Raw genomic sequence first — 14761 nt, 5'->3', positions numbered from 1 at the left:
TACTAAATCATCATCCTCACTCCGATTAGTCAGCCAGGCTCCACATTACCTAGCCCTGTGAATTTAAATTCGAAGAAGACCATTGCGTTGAGGGGTGGATGGGCAGCTGAGGGGGGCAGGCAAGAATAGTCCATCACACTGTGTCAGCTATGGCTTCCCTAGCGATTGGTAGCTTTCATTACCAGAGTTGTCAGGTGTGCGCATGCAGCTAGAGTGGGCAAACTGTTGGAAATGGGTTGTTTGAAAAGCATGCACTCGATTACCAACTTATCATGCCTTCTTAATTTAGATTCCCCAATCTGTAATGCCCGCGAGTCTAAAGCTGTCCTATAAGCATCATAAGTAAAGCTTCTTACTTTAGGGTAAAAAAATCGCTCCTTTGAATTTATAATCGCTCCTTCAAACCCATCTAAGAAAACTAAGTGCTTGCTCCTTCCCTACAGATCAGATAAATCAGTTATCAAAGTGATACAAAGAACTGGGGGAAATCATCGCATGCTTCAAAAACACTTAGCAAGACCAAGAAACAACTCATCCACTGCCAAGAGGACCCATACTCATTTCCACCCAAAAGCCACCACTGGAGAGTCCTTTCCTTTGTGTATGGCACACAGTGTGGGCTGTGAGTATGCTTAACATTTTAATTTGTAAATGCTAATGGCAAGTGTGTTTCTGCACTGCTACGGTACCCAGCACCTTATCATTCTCAACTGGAAGCAAATGAGTAAATACCCACTTTGTGTTATGTGCATTTGACCCAGGTAATGTTCTTTATTCTCTCATTTGGCAAAAGCAAATTTCACCATCCCCAACAATTAAAAGTCTGTAGCTTTGCCCAGCATTTTGGATCTTAATTCATATATCCAGCTTGTTCATGTCCACCTCCAAATCATTACAGAATGCTAACGCAGTCTCTGTAATGTGTCAGTTCTCAAATTAACTTGTTGCTTTACCCGGAATTATTATTTTTTGTCTCTTCTACTTTAAGTAACCTAAGACTATAGATATCATGAGGAGAAAACATTCTGTCTCTTTCGGGTATTTTTTTAAGTACCTTTGCAAAAAAGGAAAGTAAATAATGGCCAAGATACAATCACAGATCTCATGAAAAGTGGAACAGAAATTATGCTCTAAATATGTACAATTTTAGCTTAACTAGTGTTCTGCAAAATGTCTGGCTAAATGTCTTCTTTCTCCTTAATAATTTTTAAACACATCTAGAAGCCCTGATGTGCAAAGTAAGCTAGAGCTTTGAGGCATTTGTCCAGTTTATGTGGATCTCCCCCAGAAGTCTTTTGTGTGAAATGTCCACAGAGCTGAAGAAAAAGCAATGTTTGGGCTCAAATTACACAGTTTCCTCAATTCTCCACTTTGTTTTATTAGCACAAACCTGACAGTACATTTCCTGACTCTAAATGTAAGAGCCTGCGGACAAAAATCACGGAATTAAAATGCTTTTCAGAATGTCTCCTTTGCTTACATTAGTCCCATAACCTTGCAACTCTCCTAGATTAAATGCCATTTAAAGCCAAACCTGGACTTTTGAAAGCCAGTTTTAAAGAAAAACTCATGGCTGGAAGCTGGTTCATTGGAGTAGAGTTAGAAAGAATAAGGTGCCTCTCCCCTTCTTCCAGGGCAACAGTAGAGCGTCAAGTAATGTGCTCCTTCCTAACAGGCTCCGTGACACAGTCACAGGTGCGTTGAACTACTGAAGCGTGTGGAAGCCAGCTTCTTACTTCCAGTCACTCATGGCTTCCCTTTCTTAGTCATGCTCTCTAAATATCCTTGGGAAAATTGTTAGCAACAAACTAATTCCTCAGGACCAGTCAGGATTTGCCCTTCACTATTTTAGGAAGTTTTCCAGGTATCTTTTTTCTCCTCTACCACAATGAAGTTCAGTCTCTATTGGCAGTATCTAAAAACCTCTGAGGCGGAAACCTGGTGCTCTATTAAAACTTTTCTTCAACTGTGTTAAGTAATATTGTGCTACAAAGTTTCAAACCCACAGTTACCTCTAACCCATGGCTATTTTGTATCTTCTCTTCCCTAACAAGCCTTTCGTTCAAGGATAAATCCAAAACCTTTCTTCAGCCATAGGAGGTACCAAGAATTAAAGTATCCATTAAATATCAAATGGTGTAAAAGAGATCCTGAACGCCTTGACTAAACCTCCAGGAACTCGAGTTTTATTTAGAAGTAAAAGCATGTATTAAGTTGAAAAACATTCATTATTTAATAGATACTACCTTAGAATGCATTTTATTTTCTTAACTTTTTCCCAAAAAATTACAACCTGAATGGTAGCTTTTATGCATCTTATTACATGACCTTAATATTTTTAAGGTTTTTTTTTTGTTTTTTGTTTTTTTTTTGTTTTGTTTTTTTTTTGCTTTCACAGCCAATTCTGTTTTCCTATATAAATTACACTGAGAGAAACGGACGAATCTTTTTCTGAACTGTTTCTTTCAGGGCCATTTCACAGACAAGGGTGGGTGGGAGATGAGAAAGTCATTGTCCTCATACTTAAAACCCTGCGTCATGAAACGAATTCACTCTTCATCGTGAATCTGCACAGAAAGGTTTGTTCCTTTGGCAAGTTTGGAGGAGCTGATTTGCTTTTGAAACAGCTACATTTTACTCAGGACCGGCTAAGGCGAGTCACTGCGCCCCCTGCTGTCAAGTCCCTAGTGCGACTCCCGAGCACTTCCAAAGTTTATTTTGTTCAGTAAACCGTGTCATATAAAATTAACAACCAACAAAATTAGCTTATATGTTTCAACTGTAAAAGTCCAAAACAAAATAAAGCTAGTTTTAGTGGCGCTAGAAATCTCTAGTTTGGCTTCTTCTCTTTGGCTGAACCAAGGTCCTTTTATCTAAAGCCCAGTGCACAAACATATAGCTTAATGTGACTAGTGTTCTTCCTTTTATTTCTTTCTCTATGGCAACCAATATGCTCTGCTCAGAAATGTTCCCCATCAAGGAAACAAATGATCTTCAGGGAGCAGCTCTATATGGCATCTGGTCCAAAGGAGCACAGAGAGTTAACCCCAGTCAAAAGCGAGTCTGCCAAGCCCGTAAACAAGGAGTGGAAAACTGGCGATTCTTACCCCCCTCCCCAACTGAAACCTCTTCCTCCCTCCTTACAAACCATTTCATTGATTTGGCATCAACTGTTGCCAAAGAAATTACAAATTTTAAATTGCAAGGTGTTCTGGATACAAAAGTGCAATAAAATTCCAGACATTTGAGTCTACCCCCTCATCACCCAGACGCGGCTTCCTTTAAAAAGAACAAAACCAGGCTTTGAGAATCCTCTCCAGCCTATTTCTCGAAGGTAAGGTGCTCACACGGGCTTGGACTTGGCCTAGCTATTTCCTGCAGCCACATTTATCTAATGATCTGCACCCTCAATTTTTGCAAAATCCAGGGGCAGTCAGTAAGGAGCGGGGGCAAGGCCGGTTGTCAAATATGGAAAACAAAGTAAAATCTAGTTTGCGTTGCTCAAGCTCCAGCCTCTTTTAAGAATAAAATGTAGGATGTCCTGGTTAGTTTTGATTGATCACCCTCTTTCGGATGGGCTTTCACTGCCAAGCTGGGAGGCTGCAACTAACCGGGGTTCCCAGAAAGGACAGTAATCAGGGGTGCACAGACTTCCTGCCTCTTCTTTCCTCCCTGCTTCCTGCATCTCCAGCTCTCTGCCCTCCCTTTGCCAAGCCCCCCCCCATTCCATCCCCCTGATCCCAGCAGGAATCCCCTCACCCCGATCCCAGGCAGGCGCACACAGTTCATTCACCACATCAGCACTAGCTACAGAAAGGGAGTTTCTTCCCTCTGGTCTTGATTTTTTTTTCAATTCCCCAAACAAGAAATATTTGTAATACTGTGTGCTTTTTAATCACTGCTTTTCGAGGGCCTTTTCCCCCCTCACAATCAACAATTAAATTTAATAGCGTTCCCCTTCCCACCCCAACCCCCACTCCCAAAAAGTGCCTTTCTGTGGGAGCTTTGGAGTGAGTCCATCTTTTTATGTAATATTGTAGCAGGGTTGTTTTGTTTTGTTTTGTTTTACTCTCCCCCCAACACACTTTCCCTCCCTTCCTTCAAAACGGTTGCTCTGTGAACTCTCTCTTGTCCCAAGCAATGAAAATAAGCTCCCAAACCTAAAAGACCATACATAAACCGGGGAAAAGGGGGGGGGGAGAAAGCAGGGAAAGAAAATAAAAAAACACTTACCGAGCAAACTTCCGGGGTTAGACTTTAAAATAAAGACGTTTTATTATTTTTTAATAAGGTGACTGGAGGGGGGGAAGGCATATTCTCGACTCCCCAGAAACGATGTCTCCTTAGCCTTCCCTTTACACTGACTCCTCTAAGCCCAGCTCTCCACTAGTCTATTATTTTCACCAAAATATATGAAAATGTATGCAAATGAAAATCAGCACTAACTGTTCTCCCCTTGTTATATACTTTGGATTTTTTTTCCAGACAAAACAATCACACTCGCAAAGGGAGGGGGCGGGTGGGGTGGGGCTGGGGGGAGGCTGGGGAGCGACTGGAGAACTAAGTAGGAGGAAAGGGGGGTACGAAGGGGACAGACCTCGGAACAGAAGTGCATTTCTCTTACCGAGGAGCACAGGGTTTTGGGGGGCTTCCCATTCGCGCACACACACCCTCCTTGAAAAGAAAGAAAGTGGATCTGTTTGCAGAGGCGCTATCACGTTTCATCAGGCCACCTGAGACTGCTTTTGAAAGCGTGTACTGTGAAATTCATAGCAGTAATTTAGACAAAATCCTCACTGTATATTAATGAAAGACGGCCCCATGGCTCTGTTCCTATCCTCCCCATTCAGTGTAAACAAAACCACGAGACTCTCTCGGTTTTTGAGCCGGATCCAAGCAAAATCGGCAGGAAAGGAAAACACGGGGTGCGGGCACAGACTATTCAAACGTCTGCACCTGGAGATGTTAAGATTTATTCAATGAAATCTGTGTTCCATCTTTTATATATACATATACGCATACATAAATATAAAAAGCGACCTTAGAGGGACCCAGAGGAAAACATCCGTGCTGTTTGGGGTTTGGTTACCGCTGCCTTTCAGATCTCTGCCTTAGCAATAATGGTTTTGTTAAAACCTACCTACGACGAGCTCTCTCCCCCGGCAAGCAGGAGCTGGACAAGATTCTACATAAATTCTACGCGTCTACTGTTCATCTGGAGATCACGCAAAAGCTGCGTAACTGCGGCTGGGCTCTCCGGCTTTCCCTGAGTTCACCTAAGTGCGCCCAGCAGAGGACTTATTCCTGGGGAGGGGAGGGGAGGGCAGCCCGGTTCACATTTTAATCGAAGCGCGGCGGCGGCTCCGCATCCACGTCCCGGGCCGCGGGAGCTGGGGGCTGCCGGTCGCGGGATGGGGCTCGGGCGGGCGCACCGCACCGCAGCCGGGGTGCGGGGTTCAAGCACACGCACACTCATTAGGAACGATGTATTTATTGAATGTCCGAGTTGGGTTAGTTCATTGGAAATCCCAGAGGAGGGTTCAATTTGCCCTTGTTTTCGTTGCCACTTTCTCTTTTTCCTTGGTTCGCTGAGGTTCCTCAGTGCAGCGTTTCCGCTTGGCCGCGTCCCCCACCCCCGCCTCTCCCGCCTGCCCCGCGCACTCCCCCGCCCGTCCCCCTTAACTCTTTCAGCCGGGCTGGGGCTGAGAAAACATTTGTCGCCGCCAGCCTCATCCACTCCATCAACCCAATGGAGACAGAAAAGAAAGAAAAAGCACACCGTGCCTAAGAATAGAGAGCAAGCAAACCCCACCACTAATAACCACACTGAAAAAAAATATATATATATATGTATGCGCGCGCGCACAGACACACACACACCCACACACACACACACACACACACACACACAGAATGAACCGTGGAGGGCGCGGCGTGTGGACCCCGGTTCTTCAGGCGGGCTCCTGCTGGAACGGGAATTCCTAAAGCCACTGGGGCGGAATACACTTACGATGTCTGTATGGGGAAAGGTCGGCCTGATTGCGTTTCACAGACATCGCCTGCCTCCGCGGACCGGCACCCTCCAAACTCGCAAGGGCACGCACTCTACTTGCCTGAATCCCCGAGGAGAGAGGAGGGAGGGGGGAGCGGAGGGAGGCGGGGGAGCGAGGCCGCGGGGTGGGGGAGCGCAGCCGCCGCAGCTAGCGGTCCGTCTCGCACGCGCGGGCACCGCGCCGGTCCGGGGCTGCAGGTTTCCCAGATGATGGCATCCGAGAACTTAGACAAAGGGGGCCGCCGCGGGAGCGCGGCGGCTGCGGAAAGTTGCGGTGGCGGATTTCCAAGGAGCGTGCTCACGACCCGAGCTCTTGGCGCGGCGAGCTCCCCCTTCCCACCCCCGCCGAGACAGAGATGGGGGCCTGCTGGTGAAGGAAAAAGGAAACTTTGAATCCACTGGGGACACCTCTGTCTATAGGTATTAGCGTGGATGGTGCATCCTCGCCGCGCGCTTTACAAATCTCTGGGATGGAGAGGTGGGGAGGGCGGCGACACCACGCAGTCCTAGGTAGAGTGGGGAGGTGACTATTTTTCATGATTTTTTCCCCTCTTCGTTTTCCTTCTGATTCTCACCACCCACCCACCCCCAACTTCTTCCGTCACTCCCTACCTTTCCTCTCCCCTTTCCTTCCCTCCTCCCAGACCTCTAAGTGAACGCCCAGAACCACCGAGCGGACGCCGACGACTCAGCCGGACGCTAAGAGTTAAGATGCGGCGAAAGGGGCGGCGGGGGAGGGGCAGGGAGGAGAAAGTGGAGAGGGGGAGGGAGCCTGGGGGACGACAGATTTCCAGCATCTACGATGCTCTGCCTAAATTAAAAAGCAACCAATCGGAACGGCCGGAAGGGGGGGCCTCGCGTCCTGAGCCAGTCATTCCGGGCCTGCCAATCACCCAGCGGGTAGCCAATCAGCGGGGGCCCTGGCGCTCGACTTCCTTGTATTTGGGAAAGTGTGGTGGTGGGTGCGCGCTCGCGGCGGAGGGTAAACATTCGACAGTCCCCGCTCTGAGAGGGAGGGACGGAGAGCGAGCTGTCAGATCCGAGCGCGAGCGAGCCGGCGGGCGGGCGAGAGGAGAGAGAGAGGGAGGGAGAGGGAAAGTGAGAGAGGAAGAGAGAGCGCGAACGAGGGCTGCGAGCGAGCTCCCGCGGCAACTCCGCTCCGGCAGGGCCCGCGCCAGCGCCGTCCGCGCGCCCTACGAGCCGCGCAACGTACCCACTGGAGTTGGTTGTGTATCCAGGATCCCCTATATGCACACACACCCCTCCATCTCCACCAATGCACTCTTCTTCCTCCTCCTCCTCCTCCTCCTCCAGACAACTGCTGGGAAAAAAATAAAACACCAACCCCAACCTTCAGCAACAAGGTAACAGAGCCATTCGACCTCATTTTTCTCCTGTTCCATTTTTTTTTCCTTGTTATATGTGTTTCCTCATTTCTGCCCAAAAGGAAAGATGTCGCCTCAGACTGTGACTGTTGCGAGGAGAATGAAAAAGGACTCTTGTTGCAGAGGTAACCAAGAGCTCCGGCAATAGCAACTTCAGAGAAATGCACCGTCGCAAGAAGTTTTCCTAGGACACAACAAAACTTGAAGGGACCGGACGGGGACAGCAGGAGCCAGCATCACCACGCCTTCAAGGACGGGAAAAGTTTTACGACTCCGAGGGACAACGCGTAAAATGTGTTCCTGAGGACAAGGACAGCGGCCAGGGGAAGGAGCGGGCGGCTACGGGCTGTCCCCAGTTTGGTTCCGGAAGCGAGGGACGGCGTCTTTCTTTGTTGTCTCCCGTGAGATCGCCGCTTAGCAGGTGGAGCGAGCCCCACGCCCGGGCCGGTCCGCGCCTGCCCGCCGGGACCTCAGCAGGAGCGGGACCCGACGCTCCGGCCCCGAGCCCCACTGGAGCGAGCCGAACGCGCCGGGGCTGGGGGGCGGCCACGACCCCCCCTGAAGGGGGTGGCCACGGAGCGCGCCCCGAGAAGCGAGCCCCCCTCCCCAGAGCGCTGCGGCTGCGGCCGCGGCTGCTGACCGAGGCCGGCCGGCGACCCCTGCGCCCTGCCGAGTGGCCTTGCAGCTGCTGCCGGGGCCGCGGCGGCGGCGGCGGCGGCGGCGGAGGCGCGGGGCCGACAGGGGCCCGGGGCGGGGGAGTGGGGGGAGGGGCGGGGGGCCGCGGCGGCGGCGGCGGCGGCGGTGGTGGCGGCGGTGGGGTGGCGGGAGCGGAGCGGCATGGCCACGGCGGCTTCTAACCCCTACCTGCCGGGGAACGGCCTGCTGGCGGCCGGCTCCATCGTCCATTCGGACGCGGCGGGCGCCGGCGGCGGCGGCGGAGGCGGCGGCGGCGGCGGCGGCGGCGCGGGGGGCGGCGGCGGCGGCATGCAGCCCGGCAGCGCCGCCGTGACCTCGGGCGCCTACCGAGGGGACCCGTCCTCCGTCAAGATGGTGCAGAGCGACTTCATGCAGGGGGCCATGGCCGCCAGCAACGGCGGCCATATGCTCAGCCACGCGCACCAGTGGGTCACGGCCCTGCCGCACGCCGCCGCTGCTGCCGCCGCCGCCGCCGCCGCCGCCGTGGAGGCGAGCTCGCCGTGGTCCGGCAGCGCCGTGGGCATGGCCGGCAGCCCCCAGCAGCCGCCGCCGCCGCCGCCGCAGGGCCCCGACGTGAAGAGCGGCGCCGGGCGCGACGAGCTGCACGCGGGCACCGCGCTGCACCACCGCGGGCCCCCGCACCTCGGGCCGCCGCCGCCGCCGCACCAGGGCCACCCCGGGGGCTGGGGCGCCGCCGCCGCCGCCGCTGCCGCCGCCGCTGCCGCCGCCGCCGCCGCGCACCTCCCGTCCATGGCCGCGGGCCAGCAGCCGCCGCCGCAGAGCCTGCTGTACTCGCAGCCCGGGGGCTTCACGGTGAACGGCATGCTGAGCGCGCCCCCGGGGCCCGGCGGCGGCGGCGGCGGCGCTGCCGGCGGCGCCCAAAGCCTCGTGCACCCGGGGCTGGTGCGCGGGGACACGCCCGAGCTGGCCGAACACCACCACCACCACCACCACCACGCGCACGCGCACCCGCCGCACCCGCACCACGCGCAGGGCCCCCCGCACCACGGCGGCGGCGCGGGGCCAGGGCTCAACAGCCACGACGCGCACTCGGACGAGGACACGCCGACGTCGGACGACCTGGAGCAGTTCGCCAAGCAGTTCAAGCAGCGGCGCATCAAGCTGGGCTTCACGCAGGCCGACGTGGGGCTGGCGCTGGGCACGCTGTATGGCAACGTGTTCTCGCAGACCACCATATGCCGCTTCGAGGCCCTACAGCTGAGCTTCAAGAACATGTGCAAGCTCAAGCCGCTGCTGAACAAGTGGCTGGAGGAAGCGGACTCGAGCACCGGCAGCCCCACGAGCATCGACAAGATCGCGGCGCAGGGCCGCAAGCGCAAGAAGCGGACCTCCATTGAGGTGAGCGTCAAGGGCGCGCTCGAGAGCCACTTCCTCAAGTGCCCCAAGCCCTCCGCGCAGGAGATCACCAACCTGGCCGACAGCCTGCAGCTCGAGAAGGAGGTGGTGCGGGTCTGGTTCTGCAACCGGCGCCAAAAGGAAAAGCGCATGACGCCGCCTGGGATCCAACAGCAGACGCCGGACGACGTGTACTCGCAGGTGGGCGCCGTGAGCGCCGACACGCCGCCGCCGCACCACGGGCTGCAGACTAGCGTGCAGTGAGGGCTGGGGCGCCGCGACCAGAGGGCCGCCGCTGCCGTTTCCGCTGCCGCTGTCACCACCGCCACCGTCCCCGCAGCCCAAAGACCGGCACGCAGGCCTTTGAAGGAAAAAAAAAAAGAGAAAGAGAGACGGGCCGAGGAGACATTTTTTGAAACCCAAGGAAGGAGGGGCAAAACAAACAAGCATAATAAACACCCAGACGGTTTTAGATACATATATAACAAACAAAACCGGAAGAGAAAAAGGGGGCGATCGCGAGATCTCGTTTATACTGTGGTGGTGTTTCGTTTTTGGTTCTTGTTTTTGTTTTTTAAAGAAGGGTGAAGAGGCCCAGCGCACCAAACCTGCACTCGGGAGGTCTTTCCCACCCTCACAAGTCCCACAAGGCGAAGGTGGACAGCACCTAGCACCTGCCTCGTCCTTTCCTCTGAAAAAAGCGCCCCTCCCTCCAAAGGGCTGCCTAAAGTGACCCACCGGAACTTTCTTTCCTGGGAGCCACCTGAAAGAAAGCACAGGCACCGGGTTTAATCAGGGATGACTCTGTGCTCCGGAACCCTGTTCTTCTTGGCCATATTAAAGTCATTTGGGGACAAACTGACTATGAAATGGGAAGGCGAAAAAAAAAAAGTACAGTCTCCAGCAAAAACAATATTCACAGCTTCTGAAATTAACAAACTGAAGAGCAAAGCCAAAAGAAAAAACATGTTTTCTCCAAATAACCCTGGAAATAATAGCATCACGAAAGAGCAGAAGGATGAGCAAGGGGAAGGGGACATCCGTCCATCCGCCGAGCAGTGAGAGAGGCCGGGCCGGGCCAGGGCGCTGGCGGGTGAACTGGGCACGGAGCGAGGCCCGGCCACCAACCCCGGCTGCAACGGCTGTCACTCGGGTGGCGATGCCTAAAGATTCCACCGCTAATATTTTTTTTATTAATATTTTTAATTTTTTATTTCTGGACTGACTCAGATAAAGGGATTTAGAAAGACTGAGCACCAGCCGCTGCACTTCTTGGACTTCGCTCCTCAATCTGTTGCCAACTTTGATTGAATGGGTGCTGTGGATGTGATTATATAATACTGCCATTTCCAAGCAGTGTTTTTGGTAGGTTTTAATAAACAGACTTTTCAAAAGACGGCAATATAGAATTGTTAGATCCGTTGTTGATCTAAAAATATTTGCTTTATATTTTCATTAAATGACTTCTTTTAATATTTTATTCAGAATACTTATGAACTGCTGCAAAACGGTAATTTATTTTTCCCCAGATCTTGTATTACGTGTTTTTTTCAGACGAGCACAAATCAAAATGAAATGAAAATATGGACAGTTGTTAGGTAATAAGGGTATCTTTTGATGTGATCATTTGATTGTAATTTAATTTGAGTAGTGATTCCGTAAGAGCTGATCGAGAAAATAAATTTGTTAGAATGAAATAGTCTGTGTCTGATGCATAAACACTGTGTGGGAAGAAAAGAATTCTTTAGAAAATATTTTTTTACTAATGCAAATCCTTAAGTGATAGTGCTGAGGAAGTGAAGTCGAGCCTTCTCCACCTAAGGTGTATTTGGAAATCTAGAGTAAAGGACAGACATTCCAGAAACCGCTAGTACTTTAACTTAGTAGTCACTCCTTGGTAAACTGTAAATTTCACAATATTTTTCTCTCCCTTAATTTTAGTGGGTGTTTTTAGTGTTTTTAGGGGAGATTGTCTAAATACTGGTACTTTTCTTGGGGATACCTGTGTCCTTTACCATCTTTATCAGAAGATTGGACTACGTCACCAGTAAAAATGTGCCAACTCCTTATTAATAGTTAAGACAGAGCCCCCCCAAAGTTCAGCCTCTTTATCTTCTCGTCCCCCACCATATTGCTATGTCTCTTTCCTCTTTTTCTGAAGACTAATAATTGTGAAGAATAGCTTACAAGTCTATGAAATATTTTATATCGATTACTTCCCATTAATAACTATATGTAATTAAGTTTAAATTATTAAGCTGTTTTGGGTTTTTTTTGTTTTGTTTGCTTTTCCTGTAATTAAGAATGTAGTTCTAAAATCCTGAATATGGTCCACACTGCATAACCCTCTGTGATTACCAGCTCAGACATAAGATTCTACATTTCTGTGTTTCGGTCTTTCCCTAGTGTGATTCTGTAATTTCTTTAATGGTGCTGGGGGTTTTAGCTTTTTGGATCACTCCTTAGATACACCCTACAGAGTGGTCACATTTATCATGTTAATGTATCAATATTTACAATGTGGGAAAATGGAAGTGTGATGCCTCAGGTTGTGAGTACTGAAGATGCGAAAGTCTCTGCTTCGTTGGGTCCTTTCATATTGTACTTTAAAAAAAGTATTTTGGGGTGATAAAGCAGTGATTTTTGTAGATTAATTTCCCCCTAATCTCATTTAGCTGTCATTCCCTTTTTGCCTTCTCTCATCTCCACTTCCTCTCCCTATGATATCGATGCAGGGGTTAAAAACCCCGGAAAACTGTGAGAGCAACAAGGAACAGTTATTTCTTCCAGACAGACCCTGTGTCACTTTCATAAATCAAGCCCAGCCAGATGGCCGTGTATTGGGTTGCATTATTTTAAACACCAAATCGTACTAAAAATCACAATCATTTTGATTTGTGAAATCTGAAAAAGGCCATATTTATTAAACATAGAGAAGAAAAAAATGAAAACAAGAAACCACAATTTACTTTTCTTGGCTTTCTTGTTTCCCTATTTCTCTTGCTGTTGTAATCACTCTGCCCAGCAAATTTACAACCTGGAGTGGGGGGTGGGGTGGGGACAAACTTCATCATTTTTTGAAGGTCTACAGGGGCAAGCAAAGAAGGCCTTATTGGGAAGCTGAGGATTGGGTGTGGTTTTTTTTTATATATATATGGTGGATACTACTGGCATGTGAGGTGAACTCCTGTTTTCCCTACAGGAATAGTAGTGGTTGATTAGACAGAGAATGGGTCTATTTAAAATACTAGGAGCTATTTGCTTACTTGATTTGGCTGATGACAAAAGAGCTACCATTAGATTTCACACTGTTTTCTATTAAAAAGGAACCTTTGCTGATTACTTTGGAAGAAGCCCTGACTTAGGGGTAACAGAGTAACTTTTAATTGGGGAATCTGGGAAAGCAAGACCATTTTATTTCATTATTTTGCATTTTTAAAAGTGAGCTAATGCTTGCACTCCATATTTTTTAAAATCAACCCTTTGAATGTATTTACAAAATTAAATTCATGGTTAAAAACAAAAGAGAGCAGATACAACTGAGAGGTTTTGTGCTAAGGCTGATACTGTTACACACGTAAATAATGAAAATATTGTTATATATCACCAGATCTTTTTAATGAATTTGGTCATTGTGTTCCTTTGCAGAGCAAGTGTCTTGTGCTTCGTAAAGTGCCCATTTGTTTCCTGCATTTCCATCCACCCCCCTCCTCCCCTTCCAACCCAAAGGAAAGTGACAAAGTTCTGTTCCATCAATCTGGCTAATCCCAAACTAGGCCCATTTATAGTTTGTAGTCGGTCCCCTGTGGCTCCTGATCCGTTGTCCAAGCCTCAGTCATCCCATTCACCCAAAGGTCTTCCCCTGCAAGTCTGGGCGATAAATCATTCAAGGTGTATTTAAAATAGTCACTTTGCTGTTGTTGCTCTGCCTTTTATTTTTCCTTTTTAAGTACTCAGCCAAGGACTACTTCTTTGTTCCAAAACAGAACTGTTCATTATCGATCTTAGGGAGTCCCCCTGCTTCCCTGTAGCCTCCAGTGTTTGCTCATTACCATGCTCATAATCTGTTTTGTATGAATGGTTTTCAACATTCAGAGAATAATTGGTTCTAATATTAAATGCAGTATATACGATTGATAGTTTTATCAATAAGTGTACTATTTTAAATAATTTTAACAATTAAATTTGTTTTTTAAATTATATATTTGTAAAGTATTTATCCTGTTGGAAGCAACAATATACTGTTGTATTTATTCGTTTATTTTTGTAATAAATGATCAACCTCTTCAAGCTAAATCAAAAATGACATTTTTATATATTTATACAAAATGCATTTTAAGAGATGGGCATATTTGCACCAATTTGTATGTAAATAGAGTAAGATCCATCAATAACGTGTAGCTTTCAAAACTAAATTGAAGGAAGAGACATTCTCTCCACATGGAGTTTAGTTTGCCCAAGTTCCAGGGTAATTAATCACTCCAAAATGGATGCAACAAGTATTGGCACTGCATGCAGGCTTGAAATTAATTATTTAGGAGGTGGACCTGGTTTTTTTCAAGGCAGAAGGATAGAAATTAAAGAATTCTTTCATGAAATGCACGTGGCTGACTGGACCGATTAGAGCAGATGCTATGTATCAGTGATAAAACTTAATACCTGGCTGTGTTCAGACTTCTATCCTCGGGAAGGGTGTTGAAAGAGAGTTCAGACTTTGAGGTTATCAGTGACCAAGAAACAAGGTGATGTAGAAAAAAGAGTTGTGTTATGTTTTGTGTGTGTGTGTGTTTTAAAAAATATAGTCCTCTTAAAATGGCTGTGAGTGAAGAACCTCTTTCTACTAGTCCTGTTCCTGACAGCAGAAGCGGTCAGTACAGGTGGTGATGTGTGTCAGAGTGATATGTACGAAGTGCGAGGGCCACCTGTCCAGCTCTCCAAGTTCTGTAGGTCTCTTGATCATCTCAGTTCCTCAGGCGGCTGGTCTGAGGGCCTGAAGGTCACCCACGTGACCTCCCGGCCGCGCAGCCCCACCAAGGGCTTGATCTTGATTTCAATAAGGAAATCAGAGGGCTCTGGGTTTGCCTCCTGAACTTTCCAGTCTAGGAGAGGAAATCGTGCGGAGGCTGGAAGAGATGGATGGGGGCGGGGGCAGCGGAGATAGCAAGAGGGGTACTTGTGTAATCAGATTCTTTGATTTTGTTAGCCTGGCTCATGGCCTATTAATTAGATTACTCTTTCATTCTTGATTTCACATCCGTGTTTGTTCCTGTAT

The 14761-nt window shown here is 49.0% G+C and overlaps 2 protein-coding genes and 1 long non-coding RNA gene across 3 annotated transcripts in view; 2 read left to right on the top strand and 1 right to left on the bottom strand.

Annotated features, from left to right (window-relative positions):
• LOC308505505 overlaps positions 1 to 4371 on the bottom strand; it is a 49350-nt gene extending 44979 nt beyond the window's left edge. Inside the window, exon 1 of the long non-coding RNA XR_013994568.1 lies at positions 4234 to 4371. This is a non-coding gene — a long non-coding RNA (uncharacterized lncRNA). The remainder of the gene's footprint in view (positions 1 to 4233) is intronic.
• A 1358-nt stretch (positions 4372 to 5729) lies between these two features.
• LOC308505850 (uncharacterized protein) lies at positions 5730 to 8125 on the top strand. The gene is made up of 3 exons (XM_081068597.1): positions 5730 to 6472; positions 6697 to 7416; positions 7500 to 8125. Exons 2-3 carry the CDS (start codon positions 6764 to 6766, stop codon positions 7564 to 7566), a joined length of 720 nt encoding a protein of 239 aa, XP_080924723.1. The 5' UTR covers positions 5730 to 6472; positions 6697 to 6763; the 3' UTR covers positions 7567 to 8125.
• Positions 8126 to 8274: 149 nt separating this feature from the next.
• Positions 8275 to 13799, top strand: POU3F3 (POU class 3 homeobox 3; the record flags this gene model as incomplete). Its single annotated transcript, XM_081068596.1, has 1 exon — positions 8275 to 13799. The coding sequence occupies one exon, from the start codon at positions 8275 to 8277 to the stop codon at positions 9751 to 9753; it is 1479 nt and encodes a 492-aa protein (XP_080924722.1). The 3' UTR covers positions 9754 to 13799.
• Positions 13800 to 14761: the final 962 nt, after the last annotated feature.

The sequence above is a fragment of the Rhinolophus hipposideros genome (genome assembly GCF_964194185.1).
Source record: "Rhinolophus hipposideros genome assembly, chromosome: 12".
Classification (NCBI taxonomy): Eukaryota; Metazoa; Chordata; class Mammalia; order Chiroptera; family Rhinolophidae; genus Rhinolophus; species Rhinolophus hipposideros.
Note: the sequence above shows the minus strand (reverse complement) of the source record. Positions and strands in the feature narration are given on the sequence as shown.

Excerpts from the sequence above, each read along its gene's own strand:
- LOC308505850 (XM_081068597.1), top strand. The coding sequence starts at position 6,764 with ATGCGGCGAAAGGGGCGGCGGGGGAGGGGCAGGGAGGAGAAAGTGGAG. Across the intron at positions 7,417-7,499 it reads CCCCAACCTTCAGCAACAAG|GAAAGATGTCGCCTCAGACT; the intron begins GTAACAGAGCCA and ends TCTGCCCAAAAG.